Here is a 20244-nt window from a genome sequence, read left to right on the forward strand (position 1 = left end):
GTACGAATTTGAATTGGCACTTTTTTAGTATGAACCTCCCCCTTCCAAAAAGGTATGTATGTCCTAGCTTTGTCCACTGAAAAGTCCCATGAATAACGGGCACCCCTACGTGCCCTGTGACCTCTGAATGGAATTTCCTATTAAATGGCACCAGTGTTCCTTAGATCAACAGCTGTTTCTGTTCTGGGACAAGATACCCATAAGGTGAGCCTGTGAAATCTCACACTGTGGTAAAACTAATTTTGCAAACTACAGTGAAGCAAATTTGGCCCCTTATTTTCATATGGTCCATTTTTATGTTTTCAAAGATTTCGGGGAAAAACATGAGAATATTTTGTGACGTTTGAAAATTATTGAAAATTTAAATTTTGGTGTCCACACAGGTTTTTTTGGGGGGAACACAGCTGCTTCTGCTCTACAACAGCAGAGTCCAGTAGTTGGAACAGAGAAAAAAAGTCTAAATTATGAAAACCTAAAATATTCTCTATCTGACCTTTTACAGTTTGCCAACCCCTGTCCTAGAAAGAATAATATTAATAAGTATATATTACCAATCAATCCTGTAGGGTGTGGGTCAAAAAGACATTAGAAACCAACTTAAAAAGGCTCCTCCCCACCTCAGTTGGAAAGAGAATTTAAGTATATGATACGAAATCATGAAAACATGACAAAAACTACCAAAATTTCACTGGTTATCTCTGGAGGTTGCTAATGTACCAAACTCTATCTATGCTAAAAATTAGTCAATAAAAGAAAATAATGAAGAATTTATCACAACTCTCCTGTACAAACTATGTTTCACGGTAACCAAAGAATGGAAACCTTTTCTTTTATGGAATTACAGGTAGTAATTCAAAAGGAATTATAATTTAAGAATCACCACTTTGGAGTGTGTCCACACCCCCCCACCCCTGCCCCTCATGAAAGAATGGATCTGAGTAATGATCACCAATGGCTACTGAAACTGCTAGGTGAACAGCTGGAGGTAAACTTCATATTGGACAGCTATGGATCTTCCTATCTGAACACACAATCTCAAGGTCAATAAAAACAGGACAAGCACACACTACACACCACCTGATGTGATGCAAGTGCACACCACTACTTATGAAGTATTCTTGCCAAAAAAGTTAACTTAAATCTATTCAAGTCTCCAACATGTAAGTGTTCAAGAAACACTGAAGATAGAGGAAATAAGATAAATTGGCACAAGAATGTGGTAAAATCAGAGTGCAAAGAAAAGTTTATAGGACACGTGGCCCCAGTATCTTCACAAGTAAATGGAAAAGGGGGAGGAGGAAAGGATGAGAATATTAAAGACTCTGAGACATTGAGAGAGATATAGGCATCTTATGTGGATTCTGATTCAAACCAGCCAACTGTAATTAGATATTAGATATTTAAAAGCGATCAATTTTTTAAGTAATGTTTTTTCAAAAAAAGTTCTTATCGGGGCGCCTGGGTGGCTTGGTCGGTTAAGTGTCCGACTTCGGCTCGGGTCATGATCTCACGGTCCGTGAGTTCGAGCCCCACGCCGGGCTCTGTGCTGACAGCTCAGAGCCTGGAGCCTGTTTCGGATTCTGTGTCTCCCTCTCTCTCTGCCCCTCCCCTGTTCATGCTCTGTCTCTGTCTCAAAAATAAATAAACGTTAAAAAAAAAAAAAAGTTCTTATCTAGCAGAGATACAAAATGAAGTATTTATAGACAAAACGAAATCATGGCTGGGATCTGCTTTAGAATACTCTAGCAAGCAAAACAGAAGCTAATGACATTTTTTAAATATATGTATGTATGTATGTATGTATGTATGTATGTATGTATGTATTTATCTTAAGTAAGCTCTGTGCCCAACATGGGGCTTGAACACATGACCTCGAGATCAAGGGTTGCATGTTCCACTGACTAAGCCAGCCAGGCGCCCCAAACAGAAGGTAACAATGTGGGATTCCGTATACCGTTTTAGGTTATGTGAACTAATAAAAAATATTTATAAAGAACATTCACTGGGACACATTTAATACTATATTACCATAAGATTTAACAGGGATTAACAGGGGCAACATTTCTAATCCCTTTCACTTTTCCCCATTCCAAAACAATCTCTTTCATTATTTACAGAGCTAAAAATTGAGAAAAAAGCATGATCAAAACAAAAATCTAACTTACCATTATTCTGTTCAACTGTCATTAGATTATGCTTGGCTTTTACTGAAGCCTCAAATGTATCAACATTTTCCCGTTCATACTCTTTAACATCAGCAGCTACCCTTTCTAGAATGTCATCTGGAGAAGGTGACCGCGTACAGGTACTGCTCTGGGGGCTGCTGGGTTCAGATGGCACAGACATATTGCTATCTTCAGCAAGATATTTATATTTCTGTAACAACAATACAACATATTATTTTCATAAAATCCGATGCATATTTGCTAAAGAGGTATTGCACTGAAAAGAGTGTTAAACAATGTTAAAAATTTTTTAAAGAGTATTGATGCCTTCACTGAATCAGATCCACAATCCCTTACATATAATTCCAAAATCCACACAACTCTGAAAGAGATTTTCTATGTTCGGTGCACATTCATTAGGTGACAAAACCTGACATGAACAGACGTGATGCTATTTGTAGTCTTATTTTTATCTCCCCCAGTGTGAACAGAATATGCCTCACTGCAGAAATACTACTGTGTTTGATAACGGGGTGCTGCTCCTAGAGCCCACTGATGGGGCTAAATAATATACATAGATGCACCATATTACCTTTCTAAAATTCAAATAGTTCTGAGTTCTGAAGCACATCTGGCCCCAAGGGCTGGAGATAAGGGATTGTGGACCTGGGCAAGAACAAAAAAAGATTCAACCAAGTCTTTAGGGATATCAGTTTAATAACAACAATTTCATCAGTGCCCCAGAAAAGGTTCTCTGGAATTCCAGTTTTAACCTACATCTTCTGAGGATTCAAGTTCTTTCCTTTGCTCTGACATAACAGTACATGGTTTATGATTTGCTACGTATGTGTAAGTGAGCTGGTATGACTTTCCTTTGCTTTTGTCTGATGTCCTTATAGCACCTCAACATTTTTTTACTTCTTCCAGAATGCATTCTCAACTTCATTGCTCACCTTCCATTAGGGGAAAACTTTACACTTTACAGGGACTGCCATCCACAAAGCATCTAGTAGCCATGGTTTTAAGTCAGGATGGCCGAGGCATAACTGACAATCTTCCAAGGCAGGTAACCAAATCATTAAATGGGCATATAAAGACCTATGTATAACACCCTTTCCCCACCCCACTGTCTTAATCACCTAGCTCTAAACAACTCAAACTTATTTTTGAAATGTTCCATGTAAACAATCACATTTGCATTAGAAATTTACCATTTTTTTAGACCTTAAAATAGTTCTCCGCCCCCACATAGAGAAATTCTTCCAATTTATTCTATACTCACTTATGAGGGTTTTCTTAAAAACAAACAAAAAAGAAGGGCGCCTGGGTGGCTCAGGTGGTTAAGCGTCTGACTCTTGATTTTGGCTCAGGTCATGATCTCAGTTTTTGAGTTTGAGCCCTATGTTGTGATTCTCTCTCTGCCCACCCCCCCCCCCCATGCTCTCTCTCTCAAAACAAGTATGTAAACTTTAATTTTTTTTTTAAAAAAAGCAAATTTCAAATTTTATGTCTTATAAAACGTTTTTGTCAGAATCCTCTCTATAACAAAACAAGGCAACCATTTCAATTTTATTAAGAAATTATCTTTTCATATCTCACAAAGATAATTTTACACATACACTTCTTAAAGATTTACTCAATTGCTGTTACCATCACTTCTTTATAAATAAAAACTGTTTTTACTAAAAGAGTAATTATTTCAGAAGGGGTGCTCAAAATTTCACTAATATCACACACCTGAACAATTGCCTGCCTCTGTATTCTTCTCTGTTCTATTAGGGCTTCTTCATCTTCTTCCTCTACATCAAAGTCTTCAAGGCTTAAAAAAAAATGTACACATATATACACATAACTAACTTCAAAAATCCTTAGAGACTCACAAATAGTAACTGTTATATAAATTAAAAGTAAGAGCTGGAAAATGTAAGTGATTAGCTAATTGCACCAAAGTCTTAACCCATCCTACTCTATTCTGTTTCTAAACTCTCTTAGTTGCCTGGTTTGGAAACCTAGCAAGTAATTTAACCTTCTGTGTCTCATTTTTCTCCTCACTTGTTTCATGGCACCAAACTAGGGAACAAATGAAAGATCCCTAAGTTCAAAAAAGTCACTCCCGGCTCTTCCATGACCTTGGTATTACTAAAGTCATTTCATTTACCTAGCCTGTTTTAACCTTTATAGAACAAGAGGGTGAGACACATAAGCAAACTAATACCTTTTCTGGGTCACAGAAAGCTGCAGATCCTTGGAAAGCTATGGATCTTTTCCCTATCAAAAATGCACATGTAAATATCCACATACAGTCTGAAGGGGAATGTGGCTCTACCCCCAGACACTGCCCTGACTATTCCCAATTTCCTCCCAAAAAACTCCACAATCTTTGCAATCCCTCCTAGTATAGGTGTTTCTATGATCTGCTGAATGTTCACTGCAGACAAGTAAGCAAAATGCATTCTCAAGGTTATCAGGATGTTCACTTAACCTTCATTTAACTTTCATATCACCTAAGCTCTTTCTTGACCTCAGCACTACTGACATTTTAACAATTCTTCATTATGGAAGAGGGCATTGTCCTATGCACTGGCAGATATTGAACAGTATCTCTGGTCTCTAGCCACAAGATGACAATCAAAATACCTTTAGATATTGCCAAAATGTCCCCGGAGAAGCAGATTACCCCCAGCTAAGAACTATTGCTCTAGATTAGTCTCATTTTTTGAGATGTTCCATCTACACAACTAAATTCGCATTAAAAAAAAAAAAAATTCTGTTAGACAATGAAATGTTTTTGCATTTTCCACATAGTAACAGGCATATCTACCACCAAATAGCCTCAACTGCAAAGTAGCTATCATTTTACACAAAGTGAAAGGTTTAAATATTAGTATACACCCGCACACCCACACCACTGCAAAACTGGTAATCAAGATTGGTAGAACTATCTAATATATCTGTTGTCTCTAATAAAAATGAAGGGAAGGCTCATGATAAATTGATAGCCCAATGTTCATTCCAGCAAAAACTGAAGCCTCTAAATTCAAAAAACCATGACCTCTGCCACATAACTTATAAAATATGCACAAAAGATTAACTTTTCAATCCAGGACCTAATGAATGGATTCGCTTGCTATATCCAGGTGGAAAAGTAAAGATTTCCAGGTCAAATAGTACTTGTCTAAATTGAAAAAAGGAAATTATGGGAAATTCCATTCTTACTTATCATCAGATGAAGATTCTTGTTCAACTTTCATTCCTTCAGAAAGACTTCCTTTAAATTTATCTTCTTTTACTTTGCTTCTGCTCCTACGTCTACGACCACCCCGTGATCGAGACCGCCTTCTCAAGCGTGACCTGCTCCTTCGACCTCTGTCCCTATTTGGTTGGGTTAGGGGGAAAATAAATAAATAAATAAACACACACACACACGCACGCACGCACGCACGCACGCGCACTTTAAAGGTCAATTAAAGGTGGGAAAGCTGTGGGTGTGTTGGGCAGGAGTATACAGGAACTTTCTGTACTTTTCAAAAGCTCAATTTTGCTGTGAACCTAAAACTGTTCTAAAAATAAAATCTTTTAAAAAGGGGTTAATTAAAAATTTAAAGTGAAATAACACACCAGAAAGATTGGGGTAATCAGCTTAATTGAAAACTAAAACACAGTTACTGTTCTTATTGGACTGCAAAAGGACACAAAAAGAACTTTGGGGCAATGGAAATATTCTTGATTATGGTGATTATGTGACTATGTGTTTGTCAAAACTCACATAACTTTACACCAACAAGGGTGAATTTATTTACTTTATGTAAATATGTTTCAATAAATGAGATTAAAAAAAATATCACCGTTAATAAGGCACAGAAAATACAAACATGACAAAAATTCTAAGTCTAATTAATAGGGCCCTCAGACAGCTTTATAAGTGCCTGAAGGTCTTGCCTCATGTTAAACAAAAACCGGTTCAAGCATTAAAGGTAAAGTTTATGTTAGAAAGATGCTGTAGAATTCCAAACAGAAAAGGCTGCTAAGTCTACAGAGAATTGGCAAACTGCCTGTTAATGTCACATCTGACTACCAGGCTTATGTCATATTTCTTAAGAAATCTTACTAAAAATGACATGAAGGGAACAACTAAAGAATGTGAAGAGCTATTAGGACAACAGAGATGTCAACAAAATCTTGATGTGCACACTGGACAAAAAGAGTAGTAACAGATCAAATCTAAACATAAGTCTAACAGGAACAGACAAGATATATAAGAAACAAGTAAATCCATGCCACAAAACTCCAGAAAGCCTCAAGCATTGGAGACACCATATCCTGTAGGTAAAAGCTAAATAAAAACTGGTTGAAAGCCTTTAGGAATAGCTGGCTTCTGTATATTCTGCCTCCTTCCTGACTCAGCAGAAAATGCCAACCATTCCCCTTCACATTCTGGCAAAATACTTAAATTTATAGAGGTGTTGGTTGTTATGAAAACTGACCCAAGGTAGCGGGGAGGCACAGTACTGAAAATGGAAGGATTAGGGGAAGTCTACATTATGAAGAATCAGAACTCTACTGGCAGCCATGTCTACAATCTCCAGCAGATGAGAGGATTCTGGAAAACTGCTAACCCAAAAGAACTATAGTCAAGGATATGCTAAAGAGATCACAATGAAGCCACAAATTCTACATTCTCAGAATGGAAGAAAGCTTCCATTCAGCTTTCTCAGTGGCTAAGTTTTAAATGAGAATAGGATCCAGCTGTTTGAATAAAGTCCTCAAATGATAAAGGTAAATGAGCAGCAAAAGGATTTTGGGAAGAAAGAAAGTATAAGTAAGAAAAGAAAATCATTAAGAACTACACAAAGCAAACTCATTATAATCTTTGATGTAGGAGATGCTATTTCTATAAAACAAGTTAAAATGGCAGAAAAAAATTAAACAGCCAACAAATCTTGGAAATAAAAATAAATATATATGAGCACAGGAAAAAATATAGAAAGGTAAGAAGGCAGAACAAGAAAATTTACACTAAAAGCAGAACAAAAGGACAAACATAAAAGATGAGTGTGCATAGAGGGGGAATGAGTGGAACAATAGAGAAGATCCAATGCAGGGATGAAGAAAACAATGGGCAAAAAAGCAAACAAAGAAAATTTCCCAGAATAGGTATCCATAATCTTCCTGCTTTAAAGCCTATTTAGGGAGCACCTGGGTGGCTCAGTGGTGGGTTAAGCGTCAGACTTCAGCTCAAGTCATGATCTGTTTGGTCAGAGCCCCCAGTCAGGTTCCATACAGCGTAGAACCTTTCTTTGCCCTTGCACGTTCTCTCAAAAAGTAAACTTAAGTAAGTAAATTTAAATAAAGGGCCTATTTAATGACCAGAAAACTACTGGAAACTAGAAGTTAGTGGAATAACAATTTCAAAATTCTTAAGGGAAAAAATGATTTCAACTTGGAATTCTATTCCTTAACAAATCAGCAGTGAAGACAAAAGCCTTTTCTTTTTTTAAAGAGACAAAGGTCCCCCAAAATGTCCTTTTCATGTACTTTTCTCAGGAAACTATTGTAAAGGCATTAACAAAGCAAGGAAATAAAATATGAAGATGCTGGATACAGGAAAGAGAATCACAAAATAAGAGAGACTGCCAAGACGACAGAAAAGGGAAAACAATTCCTACAATAACTGTTTAAGCAGGCCTATTCGTCAGTTTGGAGCTCAAAGGCTAGAAGCATTAGAAGGAAGGTCTTTTCTTGCCCCTTCTCCCGTCTGCTCAGCAATGAGCAATATGCACATGATCATAATGATTATAACTGGAAGCACGGGGAAATATGGTACAATTAGGTAGAAAAGTGTGTGTGTGTGTGTGGGGGGGGGATTAAAAAATAGTAATTGTCCAGAATAAGAAATCAATAGATAATATGGTAATAACTTCTAAAAATTTTAACATACACAACCTTGGACAAAGCACTTCAAGGAATCTAGTATACAAAAATACTCAGATAATGTAAAGATCTATCCACTGGTTGCAATATAAGCCTTTGGTATGCTATCTTTTAAAAACATTAAAAATTGGCAAATGGAAGTCTACTTATGTTTGAGTTAAAATATTTAATGCATATATTTTAAAAATGATTTGTGCTTTATAAACCAACATTTTGTTTAACCAACTCACTACATGTGCATCACATAAAATGGTTTCTACTACAGTGAATTAAACAAGTGTTTGCCGAGATTGTCTTTCACATCTACTGAGGTTATCATCTTGAAGTCACGTTCTAAGGGGACCAAATACAAATTAATAGAAAAACAGAGAAATGAAATTATATGACCAGAAACTCAGCTACTTTTTTATTGCCTTATGATCTATCCTGTTCAAAAAAACAAAACAAAACAAAACAAAAAAGCAGTAAGCACAGCTCATGCAGTATTTATCTTAAGTAGGGGAAAAAATTTTTTCCCTTTTAAAAGAATGAGTTTTTAATGAACACTGATTTACTTAAATTTGAAAAAAAGCTATATTAAAGAAAAATCAGTGTATGTGAAATATCATATGTTGGGAAAAAGGAAACTATATGGGATCACAGCTACAATTTTTCAGAGAAAAACAGTCTCTAAGAAAACCTACCAACTGAGCTAATATGAGGCTTCAGAAGCATACAGTTTAATGAATCAAAAGGACAACATATGTAACATTATTTTACCTTCTCCGAGGAGACCTGCTTCTTCTCCTGGGTGACCTACTCCGTCTGAGTGGGGAACGAGACCGCCTTCTAATGGGAGATCTACTTGCTCTTCTTCGGGTTGGGGACCACCTATTGATGGGGCTGGCATCTTTTGATCTTTCACGTCTACTGAGGATATCATCTCGAGGTCGTGTTCTTAAGGGGACCAAATCCAAGTTACAGAAAAACACATCAAATTAATGAATTTGTTTTGCACATAAAGAACATCTTAAGAAAGGGTGCACTAAACATGAAGACAGTAAACAAATATTAACAGGTTTTTTAACAAAACTTAAATTCAGAAAATCACAATGACATTTTGGTGTTGTTGTGGTAGGCACACAGTAAAAATGGTATACTTCCTGTCATCTCACAATCTGAAGAATTATGATGGCTATTCACATTATTAAAGTCACTGATTCGAATTCCAGATACACAACTCAAATAAAACTTGCCTAAGTGAGTAATAGTATTCCACTTCCTTAGTTTGAAGACTGTTTCTAAATTTTGACATTTTCCCAATATAGAGTCTTCTTTTTAATATATTACATATAATAGCATCTTACAATCAATGTTAACCTTTAAATAGAGGGAATATAAGTAAGGATTTAGACAAAAGGACAGCCTATCTAGTCATGGAAATACATATTGGTGTAACTTTCCCGGAAAGACATTTGGCAGTAACTTTCTAAAATGTAAATGTACATTACCTTAGACTTTGCAATTCCATTTCTATGAATCTATTCTACAAAGAACCTTCACATGTAAACAACGGACATAGTAGCATACAATCATGAAAAACTGACACCAACTAAAATTTTCATCTGAAAAAGGGGGATGATTAGAGATGACCCTTGAACATGGGTTTGAACTGCACAGGTCCACTTACACGTAGATTTTTTACAGTACTGTAAATATATTTACTCATCCTTATGATTTTACCTCTAACTTAAAGAATACAATATACAATACATACAACATACAAAATATGCCAATTGACTAAGTTTTATTGATAAGGCTTCCAGTTAGCAGTAGGCTACTAGTAATAAATTTTGGGAGAGTCAAGTGTTATATGCACATTTCTGACTATGTGGGGACTGGCCCCCCTAACCTCTGTGTTGTTCCAGGGTCAACTGCATTATGATATATCTATACTGTGAAATATGGTGCTGTAATATAAACACTTAAAAGATCTTTATTGTCACAAAAATGTTTCATGAAAAAAATCACTGTTCACGTGAATAGGAAGACTCCATTTTTGTAAGAAAGAACATTCATAGAATTCGATGTGCATTAAAAAAAAAAGGGCTAGAAGGACATTCTTGTGACTGATACTGCAGAAGGGATGGAAAGGGAGAGAATTTACAGGCTTCTGCCTTATCTGAATTTCTCTTTGAGTTAGTATCTTTTCTGTAATTAAAACAAAATTTTGTTTCAATATTCAACTCTAGTCCTTAATAAACTGCTCAGAATTTCCTTTTCAAATGGAAAGAAAATTGAAAGAGACAAGAATCATTTGGAAACACTTTAGAAGACATAATCAGCAACATTAACAACCATCTCAATTTAGAAAGCTAAAGAAAGAAGGGGGCCATTTAATTACAATGTCATTTAGAAAAATCAAGAGTATTTCCTAATATACAGCATTTTGAAAACAGCATTCTTAAAATTTTTCAGAGAACCATTTACACTTCAAGGTCAGCTTGTATGTATACTCACACAGAGTAAATGGCTAGGAATTTATATCTTCACATTGTATAAGCCAACATTCTTTTAAGCTAAACTCTGCTGATAATTTCACCTGCTTATTAAATATAAAGATACTAAAAATGTTTCTGAAGTAGTTTAGACTAAACAACCCCCACCCCCTCTTCCAAAATCTTTCATGTGCCTAAATTACCTATTAGGTCTATGATCCTAGGTAAGTTAGATAATCTTGCAATCTTTTTTCTCATTTACAAATGGAGTATAAGAGTTACTCCACTTTATAAGGAGAGAGAATCATGAGTATTTACGAGAAAAAATATGATGGGCCAAGAGTATTATGCAAAAATGAATTACTTTCATTATTAAGAAAATAAAATCATTTCTTACACTATTCTTGAAATTAAAAGGTACTATTATTTAAACATTGAGATTATAAGTATATGAATTAGTAACAAAAAAAATGTCCACTTTGAATTTAATTTTGGGGGCCAAAAAATTTGGTAGTTCCAATTTATATTGTCAGAACTCAAAATTATGCCAACTCAAGAGAATGGATACATCACAAGCCTTAAATTGATACCTCTTTTTTTAAAGTTAAAATCTTAAGCCTATACTGTCCAATAAAGTCATAATCCTTGCTCTAGAAATTCCCATAAATGGGTACACATAGATTTATCAGCCAAATTATTTGGATTTAAAGGAGTGATTCTGCAAATTAGGTACTAAATTAAGAACTTGAAAAAAACCTGTCAACATTTCAATATTTTTAATATATAACTCAATTCAGCAGTTCAGTATTTCAATTCAATATTTTTAATATATAATTCAATTCAACAGTTCGATATTTTTAAATCCCATAGTCAAGATATTTGCTGACAAAAGTACAAATGTTAATATAGTTAGTGGGCAGGATCTATGTTAAAAGTATATTAACACCACCACTTTTTTTATTGTTCACAAATTCTAGTTTCTCCTTTTTAAAATCTGATGTATTGGCAGAAAGCATTAATATTTTGAAAACAAAAGTTACCTTGGAGAAGAAAGTCGTCTCCTTTCTGGTTCTCTTCGTTTTCTTTCCAAGGATCGGCTCTTGGCTCTTCTACCAGGAGACAGAGTTCGAGAAGGTGATTTGCTCTGCTTAGACCTCCTATCATTTACTAGTGGAGATCTACTTCTCCTTGATTTATCACGCTGTTTTGGAGACAAACTTCTTCTTTTAGGACTTCGACCAGGTCTTCTACTGGGTGACCTGTTTTCTTTCCCAGAAGAAGCATCTTTAGAGGGAGATTTAATTGGCTTCTTTTCTTTATCTGTTTCAGACCGTTTTGATTTTCTCTCTTTGGATCGTGATCTTCTGTCTTTGGATTTACCTCTTAAATCAACTGGGGATCTGGATTTTTTGCCTCGATCACGACTTCTACTTTCATTTATAATTGGGGATTTTTTCCTATCTTTTGACCTACTTTTATCTTCGGTTTTAACCTTGTCATCAGTAGGAGATCTGGCCTTTCCAATTTTCTCTTGAGATCGCCTTCTAAGGGTAGGGGATTTTGATTTCCTTGCTTGATCTTGAGACTTACTTCTTTTGGATGGACTTTTGGACTTTTTCCTCTCCTTTGATTTGCTCCTAGTGGTCTTTTCTTTAACTATTTCAACACCTCCCTTACTTTTCTTTTTATCAGACCTATGTCTAGTCCGTTCTTTGGATCTGCTTTTACTTCGCTTTTTTGTACTATTTTTATTGTCCATAAGTTCGAGTTTCCCCTTTGTACTTGAAGATCTGGTACTAGACCTATTTCCATTTCTTGCCTTTTCATGAATCTCCCCCTCTTCTTCAGAGCCAGACTCATAACCTTGCAATATGAGCCCCATCCCAGATTGGACCTTTCCTTCCATTAACTCATTATCAAGTTCAGCTTTAATCAAGGCTCTCTGTTTTTCCAAGTCTTCCAGCAAAGCTAAATCATCAAGTTTAGTTCTTTTTGCTGGAGACATACCTTCTTTGTCAGAGGCATCAATGACCTCTTTTCTTTTGTGTTTCTTATGTTTATGCTTATGTTTATGTTTTTTATCCTTATCTTCTTCTGAGGAATGTTTATGTTTCTTATGTTTACTTCTGTGTTTATGCTTCTTTTTTTTGTGACGACTGTGCTTATTTTGAGATTGGTCTTCTGATACTTCCCCATTTTCTTCATTTACACTCTTCTCGGAATTATCAGCATCTTCTATCCTATAAATGTATCAAACACATTTCAAAATCCTATCACTTATCAAGATTTTATCACAACAAAATAATGTTAAATACATCTCAATGTAATACATGAAGTTAGTCACTGAAATATTTTCAGAACAGCTTCAGACATTTCAAAATACATGGCAAAACTGACTTAAATAGTGGTTTAGCTTTATTTCTAATGGTTGCACTAAAATACATAGAAGAAATACACAATGACGGAAAATAATTACACTGAATAGAAAAAGAAAATCCAAAACAGGTACAGTAAAACGTTAATATTGATTTAAACACTCAGTAACTTGTTTTTAAACCAGAATTTTTCACACAGACTTAACAACAAAGGCATCCCCCTCCCAATTTTTTTTTTCCATAAAACACTGACATACATTGGGAGACTAATCTCTTTCTCCACTTTAAATTGAGAACTATACTTTCAGTCTGTGGTACCCAATGAGCAACCATGTGGTATTAGACTGAAAGACATCAAAGGGTCTTCTGCAGGTGAACAGTCCAATATCAGCAATAGCCTATGGTTCAACCAATATCAGTTCACTGGGCTATTTAATCTCTTTAAATTTCAAATGAAAGATTAGTTTCCCAAAATATGCTCATATTGATAGGTACCATGCAAAAAAAACATTTAAATACATCAAGGGGGTAGCTTTTGTGTTTAAATGCCTGGGCTATGCTTAGTTTATGATGCTAAATTATTTTGCTAAATCCCTGCTATTGTTAATCCCAGGTTAAACACAGGCTACAATGGCATTAATTACCTTTCCCCTTTAAAATCACTCCATAGTAAAACATCACGCCCCAGAATATGAGACAAACATCAAAACACTAAGTCATCTGGATTCAGAACAAAACACTATTTTTGTAGGAAGATACGGATTATTTTGTCCAAATCCTTCAAATTATGTCCTGCTGTACTTTCAGAAAAATTATCATGCCAAAAAACGAAGGAATTCAATTTTTTAAAAAATCACTACACAATGTAGGCATTAGAAAAGGTAGCAGGAAAACAAAGATGTACAAGACCATATCTCCCACTCTCAAGGAAATAACAGTCCAATGGAAAAGAAAGTCACATGAAACACTGCAAGAAGGCAATGATAAAAACATAAATAAGGGCATTATGGGAACACGGAGGGATCACCTAAAACCACTCTGAAAATGGTCAAGGAGATCAAAGAAAAACCCAAGCTGTGTTAAGCAAGGACTTTGAAAGGAGAAGGAATGTTTACTGAGAAGGTACATGGATTATAAAAGTTGAGTAACATAGTCCTAAATAATCATAAATTAACAACAAGGGAAAAGAGTATTTTCGATAGAAAAAAAGGTGACAAAAGGCACAGTTATAAATAGCAAACCAGAAGCAGATCAGTGTTGCCAGGGCATCAAAACTCATGAAGTAACTGGTCTAGTGGTTAAGATCTCCATGGACCAATTCCAGGAGATAAAGAGATACTGCACAAGATTCTGGGAATGAGTGGCTGAGATAGTTAGAGGCTAATTGGGGTCAGAGGCCCAGGAACTGCAAGATTAGGTTACTGGATAGGTGGTCTGTAAGGACACTGCTATTACAGAGGAGTTGGGAGGCAAGTCTGGTCCTCCAGCTAGGTCTCAGTCTTCAGTAAACTTGAAAAGGCTAGAGGAGGGAGGGCACACACCGGAGTAGGCTTGGAAAGTTACTAGTTGACAACAATGAAGGGATGTGGAGAACATGAAGAACATATAACTACCGCATGGCAAGAACTTTAAATTTTTGTCAGATTGCCAATCTTCATTTTGGTACTGTGGAATGTGAGAAAGGAGAAAGTGCTGAAGAGAGCTGCAGAAAAAGCTGTACCTTCCAGTTGAGAGGTTTTAGTTTGGTCTGACTTCTCTCTAATGGGGTATGAGAAAAAAGAATAAATATAGCAAAAGACTTGGAAAAAGAAAGCGTAACATCTTTATGTTAAAAACATGGTTCTATTATGGGTAGGGGGAAATCACGAACTTAAGTAGAAGATACAAAGAATTTCAACTTTGTTTGTTATACAGACTATACCCTCATACAGGTAACCACATCCCTTCCCCTGAAATCTCCCATCGCACAACCTAGGAAGTGGGAGCATAGGTCTTTTTTCCGGAAACTTGGCTTCTAGGGAGCAAATATGAGGAAAATTGAATTAGGCTAATTCATGGTATGGAGACAGATATGGAGAACCTGTTTAAAGGTTGCGAATGATTTTTAGGTATATAAAATCTCAGTGCCCAAAGTACAAAATTCTAGTCAACAAGCTAAAACTCAAAACTATCTAAAGATCCTCTAATGTGTCTTAGGAAGCCAGTCTCCAAAGCCAGACTGAGTTCAAATCCTGGTCCGAATGCTTACTAGTTGTGCATTAGGCAAATTTTAAGTTCTCTCTGGTCTGCAGGCACCTCATCTACAAAACGGAGAAAATATTCCCTACCTCAAAGTAAGCTGAGGATTGCATGGATTAACAGATGTTATCAAGGCTCATAATAGTGCCTAGAACAAACCTAGGGCCCCCAAAGTAAGAGATTATTATTCTTTAGAGACTGGATAAATCTACTTACTCACTAGGACACTGTGGAGCTGTCAGAGCTGATGCTAAGAATGCTGAGTTTGTATGTAAAAGGCTACCACACAAGGCACTGAAGAAATACTGTCTCAGTCTCCACGACAGAGATTTTAAGTTTCAAGGAAGTTCAATGGTCTTGCCTTCAGTCACACATACATCAAGCTAGTGAGAAGGCTAGTATTACATTCCAAGAGAGTCAAGAGCTCTTCCAATTGACTGAAGATGGATTTTAAAATGTCAGATCCTATCCCTACTCTGTGTGAAACTTGATTATTGCTTCATATTTTATTCAGAGTAAAAACCAAAATTGTTTACAAAGCCCTACACTATCTGCCCAACCTTCCCAACACTTTGATCCTACTTTTGTCCCACACTCACCATGCTTCAGTCATTCAGCCACACTGCTCACCTTGAACAACAGGTACACCCCTACCTCAGGGCCCTGGTACTTGTACTTGCTGTTTCTCCACCTGGAATGCTTTCCCCAGATGCACACATTGCTGGTTCCTTTGCCTAACTCAGGCCTTTGCTCAAAGTACTTTCTCAGTCAAGTTTTCCTCACCAATTCATTTAAATCACAACCCTCACTATACCACACACATATTCCCTTCCTATTTTTTTCTCTAAAGTAACTGCAACCAAGTTTTTGTCTTTGCCTATCGTAACACAAGTCTTATGAGAGCAGATTTTTAATCTGTGTAGTTCACGGCACTAAGACCTAGTAAATTGTCTAACCTATAGTAACCAGGTATTCAGTAAGTAATTTGTTGTGTCAATGAAATAATTTGTATAGAATAACACATAAAAACTGTATTCATGAGATTACAGTTGGGTTTATAGTTGCTATACTATACTCTTACCTCTTAACAGGAAACAATTTGGTTTTGCTCAGTCAGATCTCCAGTGCCTCACACAGTGCACACACCTATCTGGCGAATGCAATAACTCAAAATAATTTAAAATTTAATCAGCTCCCTACCCAGGAAAAATATACCCTTTGAACACTTTTCTAATGCTTTCTTCTACAAGTTACAAGTCTCCAAGGAGTTTCAAATCAAAATTCTTAAGAGTTTACCCACAAAGGAAGTAATTTCCCTCAAAAGAAAACCTAGCTCCTAAAGCTTCTGAGAATCAGAAGCTACACTGTGATGCCCAATGTCACTTAAGAGTTACTCCCATGAGTGATCCTTGTTTCTAATGTATCTTAGTGACTGTTAAGAAATAATGACTACCTTACTGATAAAAATGCTACAAGCACCTTAGGGCCTACTAAGTCAATTCAACCTTAATTCTAGAGTTCTCCTACATTAGGGTTAGCAGACATTTACGCCCTCCTCAGTTGGCTCTCTCAATGCAAATTCCATAGAATATACCAATTGAAGTCTGATTAGGTACATTAGGAAAACCTGAACTCAATGAAGCAAAGGCATATTGCATGTAACAAGCTTGTGCTAAGGCAGCTAATTTAGGTTCATTATCAACAACTTTTTTCTAAAACTTTAGGGAAAGGTACCTTGATAAATCTCATAGTCTTTTTGCATAGTTTATATTTATAATAAATACAGGCATATAACTCCCACAAATGTAAATTTACATTTTGCAACTTAACACTACACATTTAGCAGGTGTATGTTTAAACCAACACGATCTACAATTATTTGCCATACTCATTGAGAACTGAGAAACATCCTTCTAATTACATTATTTGGAAACAAAGCTGAATTTGAAGTGAAGACTATAGGGTGTTTAACAGTATTTATTCATTTATTTTGTTAAATGCAATGTACAAGTTTCATCCTTCAAACAAGGGTCTCTAGGCATCTGACACAAAGAAAACAGCAAAGAAACAACTTTAAAATAAAGTTTAAAATAAAGACTAATTACAAACAACCAGTGTTATTTTAATTTCTTCTTTCAAATTTTTTCATAAGAATGCTCCTAATGACATCTTATTTGGGAGGCATTCAATTAATGTTTTGGAAACAGAATGGAGAGCAAAGTGAATGCCATTACTTCTTTACAAAGAAAGTAATTTAAGCCTGCTTCTCTGATAAGTTAAACTACTTTAACACAGTATTCACATAGACATAAAAAATAAGAATGATTCAAAAGACCAAGTAGTCTTAAAATGAACTCCTCTGCCCCTCCTTTTCCAAATCGGGTGTGAAAAATTAAGCTTCAAAGAATTAGAACTGTCACATAAAAAAAAATGGACCTTTTGGGGACAATGGAAGTAAATAAAAATGATTTCAAACCCTAAAGGATATTTTAAAAAGGAACCACAATGTATAGTGGGTGACCAGATAGTACAACAGTTAGGGGCAGGTCTCTAGAATCAGACTTCCTGGGTTTAAATCTTGGGTCTATCACTTAGTGTGACCCTGGCTGGCTAAGTACACTTAATTTCTCTGTGCTTTAGTTTCATCATCTATAAAATATAGGAAACAACTGTGTCCACTTCCAAAGGGTCATTATAACGATAAGATAGCCGTTCAGTGCTTTGAATAGCACCTAGTACTTGGTAAGTGCAAATAAGTGAATGCAGATAAAAACTTAAATGTTTAAAACCACCAAAGAGGCAGAGCTAAAGAGATGGACAAACGTAAAAGTCATTAAAAAGCCTCCAGGGAACTTAAAAGCTGTTTTTCATATTTATTTCTTCTCAAACGTTCCACTTTGAATAGAGTCCATACAACTGTAAACTACTCAGTGTCCTCTAAAGAACTGTGTAGATATTACATCCCAGCATTCACTATGAGCAGCACACACAGTGCTTGCTTTCATACTAAATTTATTTTCTTTGTCAAACATTTTAAAATAAGTGGGACACTTACAGAACAAATACTCCAGTTATACCAAGAGTTCTGTGCGAAGGGGATGTGGAATCAAGGTTTATTTCAGTGGCATTCATATTGCAGGGGCCTAAATAAATATTAAGACGAGTATTTGAACATGCATAGAAAATATGGCTCAAGCACTCGTCAAAATGAATCTGAATGGTCCCTCAAACAAATGGACATAATACTAAAGAACGTTAAAGAGATTGCTAGAAAAAACAGCTGTATAACATTTTTACTATGACATAAATACTGTAACTGTGCCACACTGTGAACTCAATGAGAAACAAAGAGGCAAAGTCTAGGTAAAACTTACAACCCAATTGCTCTAAGTCAAAATTGTAAAGATAATAAAGCTTTCAAAAGCCCTTAATGAAAAACTCAGTGTAATTCTGAGTAAAGCAAATGACTGAGGAGTCCAAAACTGGATGCACAGCAATGACGTGTTGGGCTGCCTGGTAGTAAAAATTTCTCCTCTCAGTCTCTAGTTGCTGGGAGACTAGATCTACCTCTCTCCTAAGATGGGTTAAAAAAAAAAAAAAAAAAAAAAGAAAAAAAAAAAAGGCAAGCTAATGCTGATGCACAAAACGGTCGCTATATGAACACTCTTTTAAAATCCATTTTCTTTTAGGTTCTTGTTTGAGTTTTCCAAACACGAAGAGGGGAACAAAATGCTGCTTTTAAGCAAAGATCAGACTTTGCAGCACATACAAGTTATATTTTCACTCGGCCGCATCGATTCTTACATTACCTTAATTACAGACATAAAGCACTTGGGTTTGGAAGGAGCTACTATTTCTTCCACTCATACACCCAAGAAGCCCCATAAACTCAGGCCAAAAACGTCAGGCCTCAAAACCAAGGACTTGGTCTTACTTTGCCTCAAGTTTGCAAGTTGGCAAATAAGCTGCCACTAGGCAGAGGGGGGAAAATATATCGAGTGATGCTGGATTAAGAGCACCAGGGTGAGGAAACGAAGCACCCCGCTATTATATAGGTCTGGGATATTCAAAGAGGTGGTCCTAGCATCCCCTCCTCCCTACTTTCAGGTCCTAAAACTGACACCAGCAGCAGGACAACGGCAGGTTACTGCATGCAGAAGAAAAGTATTATCGCTTGCCTCCCTGCCGCCACTGCTCCTCGGGTGCCAACACCGATGCCGCTCAGTGCTGCAGCCAAGGAGCTCCGCTCGGTCCCTGCGGGAGGAATACGAAGGCGCGACCGCACGGTCGCGGCAGCCACCTCGCGCACGGGACCTGTAGAGGCCGCTCGCGCGTACGCCTCCCAGGGCAACGACGCGCGGCAGGCCGCGGCCGCCTCCGACCCAACAGCCGTGGCCTCCGGGAAAGCGAAGCTCGAAGGCCGCCCGCCCGCCCCCCAAGCCTCCCGCCCAACAACGTATCGCGCGGGGAAAGGCAAAGTTTGGCTCTCGCCGTTAGGCCTGAACTTTCCCGCCAGCCCGTGCAGGTCTCCGCCGTTTCCCACTCGGCAGTCTCCTGGGTTCCGGCCTTCCGCACAGCTCACAGAGACTACTCACTCGGGCTGTTCCCGCAGCGACAGAGTCTCGGCGGCGGCCATCTTGAACTTCCTGACTCCTCGGCGGCGGTGGCGGCGGCTTCCCGGACGGTGGAAGCTAGTGGAAGTGGTGGAAGAGGGAGCAGAGGCGTCGCGCATGTGCTAACCGCGTAGGGAACCGTGGAGCTCTGAGTCCGCTCTAAGAATCCGGATATAAAAGTGCATCCGGGGACAGAGCGCACGAGCGCCATGACGCAAGTTCCGGGACGGGGGTTGGGCGTGTGGAAGTATAGGCGGCACCTGCCAAGGGTTTAGTGACCAGTGACTGGGGCTTGCCCGGTAGTTAGTATTAGCACCGAACGTTTGGCTCTGGGAACTTACTAGAGAAGGGACCAGAGTGAGTGGGATATCGGTATTTTGTATGCGGTTCCGAGAACTGGTTTCACGGTGGGGCCCACAAGTTGAGTTAATTCTCCAACTAGGGC

The 20244-nt window shown here is 37.2% G+C and overlaps 1 protein-coding gene across 13 annotated transcripts in view; it reads right to left on the reverse strand.

Annotated features, from left to right (window-relative positions):
* PRPF4B (pre-mRNA processing factor 4B) overlaps positions 1–19971 on the reverse strand; it is a 36718-nt gene extending 16747 nt beyond the window's left edge. For all 13 annotated transcript variants that reach the window (XR_003968770.1, XR_003968771.1, XR_003968768.1 and 10 more), the window contains exons 1-6: positions 19782–19971; positions 11614–12813; positions 8856–9032; positions 5382–5537; positions 3903–3984; positions 2166–2376 (exon numbers count right to left, since the gene is read on the reverse strand). Coding sequence is in view for 2 of the 13 variants with exons in the window: in XM_030314930.1 (XP_030170790.1) it covers positions 2166–2376; positions 3903–3984; positions 5382–5537; positions 8856–9032; positions 11614–12813; positions 19782–19918 (1963 nt within the window). In the remaining 11 variants the exon portion in view is untranslated. The remainder of the gene's footprint in view (positions 1–2165; positions 2377–3902; positions 3985–5381; positions 5538–8855; positions 9033–11613; positions 12814–19781) is intronic.
* Positions 19972–20244: the final 273 nt, after the last annotated feature.

This window comes from Lynx canadensis, chromosome B2, assembly GCF_007474595.2.
Source record: "Lynx canadensis isolate LIC74 chromosome B2, mLynCan4.pri.v2, whole genome shotgun sequence".
Taxonomy (NCBI): domain Eukaryota; kingdom Metazoa; phylum Chordata; class Mammalia; order Carnivora; family Felidae; genus Lynx; species Lynx canadensis.